Here is a 13,278-nt window from a genome sequence, read left to right as displayed (position 1 = left end):
AACTGCTATCCAGAAACCCCTTCAGAGAGATGTTAAAAATGGTGAATTCCAAAGAGGGAGTTTCTATCAAGTTGCTTGCTGGGTCTAATAGATGCCAAATTCCCCGGGCTAAGTTCAAAAGGAGAAGCAGTTTCCCAAGATTGATGGTCTTGGTCCAGTGAGGCTGTTCACCAATGGAAAAATTCAAAGATTTACCTCAATCTGCAAATAAAACTCACCTGCCTCTGGAAAGAGATTATAAACCTCTTTCAACTACTCCACTAAGTGGGTAGATTAATTACAAATAATGAAAGCTGACACAGCGACTTCCTTAAGCGTTGTCAGTGCATTTTCACTGGTGTGCCAGAGCACACCAGTTAACCTACTTTGAGGGAAGACCTACTGGGGATCAGACCAGCTCATCAGGTACTAGCTTTTGCAGTGGCAATATTATTGTGTAGTAAAATGAATACTGTCTTAGACCTGGAATGTTTAACTACCTGATGTGCCATTTACCAAGTGTTTAATTTTCGCCAAGTTTGAGCATCACTTTATTTGCAGAACGGACATAACACCTACTGCAAAGGCGAGTTCATTGTGAGATTAGAGAAAATGTATAAAAGAATCCTTTGCACACCATGAAAACGATGCATTTTCATTTAATGGAGATACTGCACATTCTCATGTTATTTTTGGAACTTGTTTCACCCCAAATCCATTTTAGCCCCATAAATCTTTTGACAGACAGACTTCTGGCCATGAATCCCTTTTTTGACAGTGTCATCCTTAGTGGAATCTAAACTTGATGTTTTATATGAAAACAACTTATAAATACATATTTGACTAACTTTGGCCCATGCGCCACAAGAAAGAACGATCAGCCTACGTAGGAAACAGCTCCTGCCCAGAGTCACTCACTTCCTGCTCAGCCTCCTTCCGTGTTCCCTTTTCTAAGGCTGCAATGTGCCTTTTCACTCCTCCCAATGCCTTATGGGCAGATGGGAAAAGTGGCGTCTGGTGAGGGTGAGTGTGTGCCTCGTGATGCTGGGATTTCCAGTGAAATAAAACCTGTGGTTTGGGGCACTGTAAGCTTTGTTCCTTTTCCTTGCCTTTTTTTTTTTTTTTTTTTTAATTTAAAACCAGCATTTTTCAACTCTTGCAGATGAGGACAAATCAATATGGAGGGGTGGTCTGTTTCCCCCTGACTGTGCCCCTCTATACCTGAAAGTTAAATGAGTTATTACTCCTCTGGTTTGTAGAGGGAAACCAGAGGGAAACTGATTTGTAGAGGGAAGCAAATCAGTTTCTCTTGGAATATGTTCATGGTGAAACAATCAGGAAAGGTAGCCATTCTCAATCAATCACCTTCAGGTTGAAGTAGGACTCGGCTGTTAACTTGGTATCATGGGATTCGTGACAATTATAATTGTTAAGATTTCTCAAAGGATAGCTTTTTAGGAGACAGCTGCTTCTGGGAAAGGTCTGTTCCTCAGGCATCTTGTTAACCTCAGGGCCTCGCTATATGAGTCTTTGCTGAGCTGGCAGAACCTCAACGTGCTCTGTCCAGCTTGTTCTTTGTTCACATTTACTAACCAGCCTCTGAAGAGTAGATAGATTAAGGTTTTCAGTTGTAGAGATGGTAGCCAGTGACCAATCAGAACTTCCAATCTCAGGCATGCCTTTACATGGCTGATGAATCCTCTGCTTTTTGGTGGGTTAATGGTAAAAAGAAAATGTTCCTCACTCACGCTTTAATGTGTACAAGGGGATTTTATAATTTTTTTGTCAGCACTTGGCACATGTATTAATTTTGTGTTTCAGGCTGGTGAGTTAGTCTCAATAGAAGAAAAGACCCATTTATAGTACACCTTTTACTTCTCATCTCTGCCTCAAAATTTTGAGGATGGATGGAGCCTGGTAATGAGGACAGATGTTTCCACAAAGTGCTCCCACGTCTCTGTTCACAGCCCTCATTCCTCAGTTGACTGCTGTCCACTAGTGAGTTCTCCGAGGTCACCGGGCCCAGCCCCCGGGCTAGCAGCCTCCTCTGAGAGGCGCTGCTTATGGCTCTGCTGGATGGTGGAAAAGACATGATCTCTCCTTTCTTGGATCAGAAACTGATCAAAAGCAAGTTCATGGTTTCTGTAATATCAGAATGGAATCACTGAGTTCTGTGGAAGATAGGACTTATAGTTGTAAAATCTGAGAAAGAATATAGGCAGAACTCTGAAAGACTAAAAGTGACTAGTATTTTAGACCAGAGAGCTAGTTTTTAATCTTATGGCGATGAACATCTCACTGCTTTGCTAAATAGTGAATTAAAGACTACTAAGATGAAATCTGTTAAAGATGTCCAGATACCAGCCAGTGGCCCACTTAATTCCAAATACCATTGGGCACAGCCAAAAGCAGTGTGGCCTGGGGCCAGAGCAGGCTTTCAGAGTGTCCGCCCTGCAAGTCACTCAGCACCTCTGCAGCTTCCTAAGCTTTTCATCCATACTCAGGAGAACATGAAGGCAGCTTTACTTACTTCCTTAATGGACAGCCCCTCAATCTGGAGCAAGGAGGAACTATGTGGTTCTAGTAGTTCATTCCACTGACTTCTTGACTTTTTGAGGCAGTGGCCGAGGGGCTCTCTGAGAGCAGCAAACAGTCCCATTACACTTCTAGAACTGGAGAATTTCTCAGAATTTCTTATGCTTGGAGGCCCTTCCTGTGGCTTTTTAAGGGGTTCTGAGGCACACCCACCGTCCAGTCCTATAATCAAGATGTGGAAACCATTCACTTTGTCAGTGTTCCAAATACATGGAAATAATCACAATGCTACCTTAAATGCATACAGCACTTAATTTACAAAGTATCTCCATGAATATTCTCTCTGAATCCTCACCACAGCCCTGGGGAGGGTTGTAACCTCAGCTTTACAGATAAGGAAACATGAAGCTCGGGTGAAAGGACCGGCCTCAACACCTCAGCCACAGAGCCAGGATCAAATTGAGATCCGAGGTCTCACCTAAATGCTCCTCATCTAAACCTTCCTGTCAACTGTGCCTGGAAGATACTGGTTCTAGAGGGCTGTGTGTCAAAGGGAGTTTGTAAAACCTACCTGCCGACAAGCAAATAAGACAGGGCCAGTGGCTAACCCGAGCTTCAGATCAGCTGATGTTGGTTTGCCCATCTGGTCAGAACATGAGGTGAAGTCCAATACGTCATCTATTAGCTAGTGAGAGGAAAAAAAGGAATGTTACAAGCACTACCATCCCAACATCACAGCCACCCTTCCCACTGTACCAACAGACAGGCCAAAGTCTTACAAAGAAGCAGACCAACCTGAAAAGCTATTCCCACATTTTTTCCATATTGATAGGCAATCTCATGTACCACGGGGTCAGGGCATCCTAGGACAGAGACCTGAAACAGAAAGAGAATTCTGAGATAAGGAGCTGGCATGCAGAAGCAAGGCAGCCCACCCCTGGGTGGAAGGAGTCATTAACCCATTCCCCTAAGAGGCAGTGAGGTTATGTATAATCAGGAGCTATTGTATCAGGACCCCAAACATGTACCACTACATACAGCTGACCCATAAATAATGCGGGGGTTACGGCTGCTGACCCCGTGCAGTCAAAAATCCATGTATAACTTTTGAGCCCCCCAAAACCTGTTGACCAGAAGTCTTACCAATAACAGAAACTGCCCATTAACATGTTTTGTATGTTACCCTGTTTCCCCCAAAATAAGACTTAGCCAGACAATGAGCTCTAATGTGTCTTTTGGAGCAAAATATAAGACCCGGTCTTAAAAATATGTGTATTTTGTACTATATTAGTACAATAAAGTAAGCTAGAGAAAAATATTAAGATTATAAGAGAAAATAAGTTTATAGTATTTATTGAAAAAAATCCACGTATAAATGGACCAGTGCAGTTCAAACCCATGTTATTCAAGGGTCAATGTACCTGTGTTTTTGTTTTTATTGAAAGGATTTCAATTTCAGATTGTTTTCTTAAGTTCTAAGAAAACTCGCCCTTTTTTCTCTTCTTTCACAGGATCAGCCCTCTTTTCCACTGCTTTGGAAAAACCAAGTTACACTAGATCAGTTATGCTGGTCAACCTTTTTGACATGCAGAAGAAACACTCCAAATTTGTGCAATACTGGCTTCCAGCACTCAGCAACTGTCCCAGTTGTGGGCTTTTTTTCTATGACTTCGTCCTTATTTTAGCGATACCTAATCATACACACGATGTTGCCATGTTATTTCCCCATTTGTAGTCCTTTTAATAAGTTTTAGTGATTTCAATTATTTCTGAAATGCAGTTATTTCTTGATATGTCTGTAATAGCCTCAAGCCTCATGCTTCAGACATAGATATTTTTCTTTCATTATCCAAGGATCTTCACTGGTCCTACTGTTTCCCTATTTCTTTCACAAGTAGTAATGTAACAGTATAAAAACATTTTTCCTTTTCAGTGGGGGAGAAAATAGGACTTTTAGCTAAGTCTTTTTTAAAACGCCAAAAAAAACCCTAGCTGGCACTGGCCCCTTGAGTGCATTTCCTGCTGCTCTGCTAAGCATGCTAAGTAGGCCCGGCCACATTTTCAGGAAACAAAGACGATAAAAAACAAAACAGGGAGGGGAGAGGCATGTACTCCACAGGAGAGGAGGGGTCTAAATTGACCCTCCATGAGAAAGCCAGCTGGTACACTTGCCTCCTTCCTGTGGGGGGGGGAGGTCCCTGATGATAAAGAACCCTGTCCCCCCACTTCAGTCCCTCCCTCTGCTCAGGACCCCACTTTGCTCAGGCCTCAGCACAGTACAAGAGCGTGGGCTCTGCAGTCAGCCTGCGGGGTGCCCTTGGCGTGTTCCTTCATCTTTCTGGGCTTCACTTGCCTCATCTGTAAACCGTGGGGTCAAAAGCACTTACCTCATAGTGTTGCTCGCTGTGAGGAGTACAAGTGGTGCTACTTTTACCCCCTCAGCCCAGTGCCTGGCATTGTAATAACTCAGCATGTTTGCTGGTCCTGTTAAGAGTCCTTCTCCCCCACTCTCCCCACTGGATGCAGAACCAGGACCTGGGGCGTGTCCATGCCCTTCTTCTTTGTAACGCCAGACCACGTAACGTGCTCAGCCCTGAGAATGTTGGTGACGACTTAATGAAATCTGTGACTGTGTAGTGTTTGGCCACACATCCTCCTCGATAAAAATGCACACATCCTGGAAGGTTAGGTGGCCACTCCCTTGAGTGGATACACTCATAACTGCTTTCAACGGCGAAGACCTCACCATAGTAGTCACTGGTCCATGGGCTGTAGGGAGGGGATCCTCTTTTCAACTAAACTAAAGATTCTAAGAGACCACATGGGTGACAATTTAGAAACTTTGAAAGAAGTCAATATATCCATCATATCCATCAACTTGGCTAAAAGAATGACCGAGTGGCAAGATTTGAGCAGGCTGGGATATACTGAGCTCAGAACACAGTGATTTCCCTTTTCTAGGCAGATATAACCCAGAAAGCAATCTTGCAGATAGGTTAATGCTGTTTCCTCAACCCAAAGCAGCACAGAAATGCACTTTGTTCCTGCAAAGTAAAAGATTTTTAAAAAATCCATTCTATTTCTAAACTCAATAAATTAATATGGAGTATGTATGATCAGCACTTCGCATTGTCTTCCTTAAACCTGACAACATCCCATAAACATGACCTTTGTGGTTGATGAACAGACAACTCACAAAAAAGTAAAGCTATAAAAATGGCCCTTAAGCTACTGAAAAGATGGTCAAGTTCACCCAGAGAGGTGAGATGCAAATTAAAACTCCACGGTAATATCATTTCTTACCTATCAGATTGGCATACTTTTAAAAGTCTTATTACACATTTAGTTGGTGAGGCTGTGGGGAAACAGGAAGACACTTTCACAAACTGCTGATGCCAACAGTGGAAACGCATAACAGCACAGCTCTTGTGGAGGCAACAAAACCACATCTATAATTACCGTGAAATACACCCTGAAGGTACCCCTCTAACAATACAAAAATACATTTACACAAGGTTAGTCACTGCTGTATTCTTTGTAACTGTGAACTACTGGGAACCTAAACGCCTATATATAGGAGTAGGTGAGTAAACCACAGTAGGTGTTTCCCCGAAAACAAGACTGGGTCTTATATTAATTTTTGCTCCATTAGGGCTTATTTTCAGGGGATGTCTTATTTTTTCATGTACAACAACCTACATTTATTCAAATACAGTCATGTCATCATCTGGAACATCGTCATAACGTCCTACATGTGTCCGTCTGGCTGAGATCTTAACTGGGGCTTATTTTCGGGGAAACACCGTAGATGTTTAAAAATGAGGAAGATTCTATAAACCAACATGGAGTGGTTTCCATAGTGTTGACTGAAGAAAGCAAGGTACAAAAGCAAGACAGACAAAAAGCAGTGCAGCATGCTACTTTTCGTTGTAAGAAAGAAGGGGTTATAACATACGTGTACGTCTACTCATTTGTGTAAAAAGAAACAGGAAGGGGGGAACCATAAACTAATGAGCATGGTGACCTACAGGGTGGGTGGGAAGGACGGGGAGTGGGAACGAGAAAGGGGGTGAGAAGGCACATCAGCTTTTGGTCCAGCTGACTTTTGGGAGCTACACGAATGTTTCACACTCAAAACAACAATAACCTCAAAACCAAAAAACCAAAATCAGTAAGAATGGGAGGAAACCCCTAAAATGAAATAAAAACTATTTCACCTAACTATATTTCAAATAACATAACCACACTGAAATGGGGGGAGAAAGGTAACTTTTGAACACAGAATTTTGACTATATTATCTTCGGACTACAGACAAAAGAAACTGTAAACAAATACTGAACTCTTACCTACTAGGCTTGTTTTTCACAGAAATGGGAGTTACCAGTCTTTAAGCTCCTGTAGTGTAGTCTTGGATTGAGCAAATAAGTATGTTGTAGAGAATGGGGGCCGGGTTTCGCACTGCTGGGGAAGGGAGTTAAAAAAACGTAAAGACAGAATGCTGGACTAAATCGTGAATCCTCAATGGATTTGGAGCAATCAGCATGATACCTCATGGTTTTGAATAGATATAGATGGATGTAAAAAAAAAGATATACACGTATCCACATACATGTATTATACAGACATGTATTTCCTAGCTCTGGCCAATGGGAGGCCTAGAAACAATGACAGTAGCACCCAGATCTTGGTTTCTAAATATTATTTTCCACCAAAAGGAGCCAGGGCTCTTTGGAGAAATGACGGGTCCCAGTGCTGGAAAGGACAAGATGAATCTGCTAGAAATGAAGGAAGTGCTGAAAGACTGACAGGGATATGTTAACAGCACACAAGAGCCAGGTTCAAGGGCCTTTCCCTTGGTCAAATATGGGACAACTGAGCATTAAATAATAAAGGGCTATAATCCATAGAATAAAATAAGAATCCAGGAGTCCATATAGGCAAGGTCCTCCTTAAAATAGAATACCAACTCTACTGTAGAAGCGTGATGTAGAAGGAATGATGGAATTGAACTGCCATTTGGCAAACAGCATAGTAATAACTGCCTCAGGAAAGAATCATAAAGATGCTAAAACCAGAGAGTGACAGTTTGATAAAAAACAGAATATTCACATAGTCTCAAAATGCCTCTCCCAAGTAGAAAACAATAGTAACTTGAAAGTGAAGAAACCTGGCAGACACCATCCTGATCAAGTGACCAAAGTGAACATCGTCAGTAATAGGATAAAGGAACCGTTCCAGAATCAAAGAGACTAAAGAGTCTTGACAACTAAATGCAACATGAGATCATGGATTGGATCTTGCACCAGAAAAAAAATTGTTTCCCTTTGTTACAACAGTATTAAGACAACTGGCACAATTCGAATAAAGTCTATCTGTAGATTAGATAAGAATATCACAACCGAAAAATAGTGTTCTGCAAATATGACCCATAAAACAAAATTCGGTGGTGGCACTCTGCATCTCTGAAAAAACAATAGGACGATAGTCCACTGATTCCAGGCCACACACAGCACTGGAGAGAATATAAATTCAGAAAAAAAGAAAAAGAAAAAAACGAATGCAGGATTACCATATGAGTTCTTGGTTCAAATCCCAGCTCAGCCACTTTCAAACTGAAAACACTGGATGGGGCCACTGGACCTCTCAAGTCTCATTCCCATCAGATTTTCTGGAGACCAAGTTATGCTCTTCACTGGTAAGCTACAGAGTGTACTCTGTATGACTATATATATATATATATATATATATATATATATATATATATATATATATAAATAGCCAACCATCTTTTAAGGTTACTTCTATTTTAATATAATCAGTGTCACAAAACAATCCTAGACAGGTCTCTCTTAGATTTTAATACTATTTCCACTAAAATGCAATGAGTTAAGAAATGGTGTCCTTCATAGAATGAATTATAAACTGCTAAATTTCCTTTAAATTCCCTAACATTGTGGAGTTCTATTAGTTCTTCTGTAACAATTGTGATGTTTAAATTTTCCTTAACCCCCGTTTTGGCATCTCTAATTTGCCTTGCATGCAGGACTACATAAAAATAGCGATTTTGAATATATAACACCTCTAGAATACTTCTACCCATAGGCACTTAAATATAGAAACTTGTATTCAGAGCACTATGATTTTGCTTTATTATTCTAACAGCGAGGGAGGTTAGGAGTAAGTCCCACACAAGTGGGTAGTTCTGGGGTGATGCCAGCACGCCTCCTAGTGGACAGCGCAGACCACTTCATTCTTAATAAGGGTCGGGCCATGTTAATACTCACATCCACTGTTTTACTTGTTAATCCGCGAAGAACGAAGGGCTCTTTATAAACGGATACATGTGCTGCTACGTCTTTGGCTTCCTAAGCAGAGGACAGTGACCACAAGGAAGCCTTTCCTTGGGAACCTGAGTCCCTCTCCTCGGCCCCTTCACAGAATGTGATCACTGAGTCCCTCAGTTCCCGTTCGGGCCCCAGGGCTGTGGCTGTGGGATGTCCGCTTAGTGTGGACAAGGGCTTTGTGTTTCCTCTACCTCTAGTGCTTCTAACTGCAGTCTGACGCTGGTGAAATCATCAGCGAGCCTTGCTGAATGAGGGCCTCATGAGGATGGGTCTTCCATCTTCATGGAAATTTTGGCCGTCAGTGAAACAGCATTACGGTGCCCATTTTAAATAGGTCATTCTTTTAGTAGGCACTCCAGTGGCTATCATATTTTCATTCGTCTTTTTTTTTAAAAAAACTTGCCATTTCTTGGAAATAAAAAAGAATAATAATAACCCTTTCAATAAAGACAAAAGTGGCTGAAATCGTGGCCAGCATATTCTACATAATTCACATTCCTTCGGGTTTCAATTAGGTCTTTTTTAGGAAGAAAACGTCCTCATTCTTTTCTGGCTCACAAGTATACATTTCTTGACACTTTACAAAATAGAGACTGTTGGCAAGGGACTTTTTCACCTGAGGGGCCTGAGAAAAAGCTCTCTTTAACTGTAATTATGTTAAGAGTGTATCATGACAGCCATGGGAGTTTGCTCCTTACAGGCCTTCCTTTCTTGTCACTTTAATTACAGGGGACTGTTACTCGCCCAGGTTCCATCTCGGCTGCTCTGTTAGGCTGACACACCGTCAGATGAACAGTTCTATGGTGAGAACTGTCTCTCATTTACGGGTGGCACTGAAAACCACACATTTTAGTCTACAGATTAAGGATAATGCTGACTTTTTTTTTTTTTTTTAAGACAACTATGTGGAGAGTGGAGGGATAGCAAGGGAAAGAACAAGTTAAGGTTCACACTCAATTTATAGCCTGAAGAAATATGGCCTGTTTATATTTCATTCAAAAATACTGGCAGGTTCTACTGCTCATAAAAAAGGATGAAGGACACTATTACAATCTGATACCGTAGGTAGATATTTTCTCCTGGGTAAATATTGTATTTAAGAGCACAGCACTAATTACCTTTTTAAAGGTAAAATGTCAGAAATAGTGTGTGGACAACAATCATGAGAGAAGTGATTTGTGATAAGTTGTCAAAAGGTTGCATAGCTTGGAAAGTAGATTGGGTCACTAAAGCTTATTTTGATTCGACTTGGGAGGAAAGATGAAAAGCAAATGACTGCATAAGCAAAAAAAGATGGCAAAAATGAAAACCAAAGCAGAAATTCTCTGCTGTTTGGGATTCATTCTTTTCTCAGTGACCTCTTGGGATTTTGGTTACTATTTTTAAGGTTCTGCAGTGAAATTTTTTTCTAGGAGAATTAGCTCCCTAGAAAGAGCTATGAGGCTTTTATTTATTTATTTTTTTAACTTGAAAAAAGACAGAACGTACATACTGCTTTACAACTGTTGGCTATCAGACTTGCAGTCTTCTTGAAGGTCTTTTCAAGGTAGTGCGCAAATCTTTCATTCTCATTCTCTTTTGACCCTAGCTGAAGAAATTCACCTATAAAGAAGGAAAGGGGTCATTTGAGACATGGTCTTATTGCTTGGCTAAATACTAAGATGGAATAAAAAAGAAGAAAAGTCAGCATTAACCTACCACGCACCAGATCTTCAATAACTTGGGTTAAAATAGATATAACAGTCGTATTTCCAATTCGTGCCAGAGCTATAGATGCTGCAGAAAGAATTAAATCTCCAGCAAGAACAGCCTAGAAAAGAAAAAAAATCTTTCAGAGAAAAGTGTCAGAGTAACTGCGCCAAGAATGAAGTTACTTCTCAGAAGATACAAATAAAATGGGAGGGAGGGGTCATCTTGGATTGTTTTTACCCTTTTTCTTCCTCAGTAGGATTGTGTAATAATCAGTCACAGATTTGGAACACCATTTGGACAGGTTTGGTTCTGAAAGATTACCTAGTCTATCTCTCCACCTCAGAACTGAAGAAATGATGTCTGGAGATGGAAATTCTCTTACCCTCTAGTTCACCCCATTGCCCCGCCAAGAAGCAGCTGCCTTCAGTTTAGTTACGCTGGGCCATTTGCTTTTCCCTCAAACTGTCTTCTTGTGCCTTTGCATTTACTGCTTCTTCTGCCCCAAAAGGCCTTCCTCTTCTTCATCTAGCGCTCATTTACATAATTCGTTCAGATGGTGTCTCCAGGAAGTCCACTCAGATCCCTCAGTCTGGTCAGATACCTCTTTTTGTGGGAGCACAGCACCCCTCCTCACACACTGCTGTCTGCACTTTTCCTCAGGATTTCCTATTTACTGAACTCCGTCAGGGTTCAGATGGGGAATCATCTCATCTAGTACTATACTCCACCCCAGGGCAGGGCAAGACACTTTACTCAATGAAACCAAGGAATCTGGGCCCCAAGTTCAATGCTTTCTGCCCTATACTTACCCTGCCCTACACTGTCCCTCATTCCTAGACAAAATATCTTTCCCACTAGATAATCAATATTTTTCCAATCTTTAGATTGTGAGTAGATGTCTGTACTGTATTTGCAACTAATTATAAATTATACATAATTGAGTTATATGCTGTGATCAAATACACTAACTTGTATATTGAAGTATTATGCTATGAAATAGTTATAAATGCTATAGTTATAAATTTTAATTCATAGAATTTTCAACATAACCACATTTTAAGTCTTTATTGTGACTATTGGTTTTCCAGTATCCAAACTTAGTGTTCACTGTTTACCAATTAATCATCATGTATATGACATACGATATCTCAACATAAATATACATATACATTCATAAAGCCATTTTGCAATTATGATATATATGTACATGCACATATTCATCCATCTGTGCTACATCATTAGCAGCTGAACGCTTGGATCTCTAGGCTTTTACCACCTTCTTTTCCTGGTCGTGGGGATCCTGGAGGCCAGAAGCTTCCAGCACATGGAACCCGATTGGGGCTGGCTGGGGTGAGGGGTTCAAGAAAGGCAGGGCTGGGAACCCAGGCGGGGTCACGGAGGCTCATGGCCTACACGCTGAATGATTTTTTTGTATCGGGAACATAGTTGTTTTGGTTGAGACAGAAAAGGGGAGGAGACTGGTAGGTGGCCTTGTGCAGGCAGAGCAGTCTCACAGCTCAAAGAGGCAGGTGACAGTGGTAAACACCTTCTTTCACCCCCTCTCAAAAAGAGGCGACCAGGGAGGCAGTCGCACAGGGGACTGGTCAAGAAGACCTTAATTTGTTCTCTTCATCCTCCTCCCTGACCAAGTGCTCAAATAAGGCTGAGAACAGGCCCTCAACACAGACAGCTGACTGCAGGGACACATCACAAAGTTACCCACAACTTCTCCAAAGCAAAACTCCACCCTCTTTGTACCAACGTTCTGATGTATAGAGTTCTGTCAATAGGACACAAAATCTTTTAATCAAAAATTTGAAATAAAAGGCTTACAAATGAAATTGCAGGGCTCGATTACACAACAAAGTCAATGACACTAAAGCAAAACCAGCATGTAAAGGTAACAAAGAACATATATTTCTCTTTTAATTAGGGCAATTAGAAAACAGCAGGAACCAGGTGCCATCAGTATGTGAGGGAGGGGAAGGTGAGGAGAGGGAAACCTTGTTTCTATTAATGTTTGGTTTGGGGCAGGACGGCCAATGGAGGGGCGTGTGTGCTGGGAGGGGCCAGCTCCCCGAAGGCCCGCACACCTTCACTTTTATTTGTTCAACTGCATTCCCATTCTTCCATGATTTAAACATCCTCAAATAAATTCCTCATTTCACACACCCTCTTCAAGAAATGCTAATAAAATAATATGGAAATGTGCTTTAAAATATACATGTATGAAACAATACCATTCATAATGCTTCTATTTCAAAAGGTAAAATTTTCATTGTAAAACAGTTTCCCTTTGATATAGTTTTTATTTTTAAAGTTTTATTTACTTTTTTGTTTTTTTAAGTTTTATGATATTCTTACACATGGCAGTCAATAAATGGTTAAGGAATTAAAATGAATCTGTACAATGTATGATTCCTCATGAAATGTGCTTTTTGAAATAACTACCGAAACCCCTTTCCTTCTAATCAAAAGGAATTCTATAGAAAACTGACTAACTGGAAATACTAAATTTATTTTTCTATAGTATTATCTATCATCCAGTTTCTGTGCACAGATAAGACATGAATACTATTTAGAAAGTTGGAAGACCACATAGGAGGAAGCATAATTTTTTTAAAACTTTTTTTTTTTTAAATTTACTTTAAGTGTGTTTTCCAGGACCCATCAACTCCAAGTCAAGCACTAGTTGTTTCAATCTAGCTGTGGAGGATCTAGATCCGG

At 40.8% G+C, this 13,278-nt stretch overlaps 1 protein-coding gene across 3 annotated transcripts in view; it reads right to left on the bottom strand.

Moving 5' to 3' along the window:
• The window catches only part of PDSS1 (decaprenyl diphosphate synthase subunit 1), a 36,548-nt gene that overhangs the window by 5,983 nt on the left and 17,287 nt on the right, over window positions 1-13,278 (bottom strand). For 2 of the 3 annotated variants that reach the window (XM_019749127.3, XM_019749128.3), the window contains 4 exons: window positions 10,558-10,669; window positions 10,352-10,461; window positions 3,310-3,390; window positions 3,086-3,199 (listed from right to left, as the gene is read on the bottom strand). In XM_019749127.3, the coding sequence (XP_019604686.1) occupies window positions 3,086-3,199; window positions 3,310-3,390; window positions 10,352-10,461; window positions 10,558-10,669 (417 nt within the window). Of the gene's footprint in view, window positions 1-2,533; window positions 2,737-3,085; window positions 3,200-3,309; window positions 3,391-10,351; window positions 10,462-10,557; window positions 10,670-13,278 lie in introns of those variants that run through there. The other variant, XM_074324966.2, reaches the window with a different exon arrangement.

Source organism: Rhinolophus sinicus, chromosome 1 (assembly GCF_057876585.1).
Source record: "Rhinolophus sinicus isolate RSI-liver-muscle chromosome 1, RSI-T2T, whole genome shotgun sequence".
NCBI classification, from domain to species: Eukaryota; Metazoa; Chordata; class Mammalia; order Chiroptera; family Rhinolophidae; genus Rhinolophus; species Rhinolophus sinicus.
Note: the sequence above shows the minus strand (reverse complement) of the source record. Positions and strands in the feature narration are given on the sequence as shown.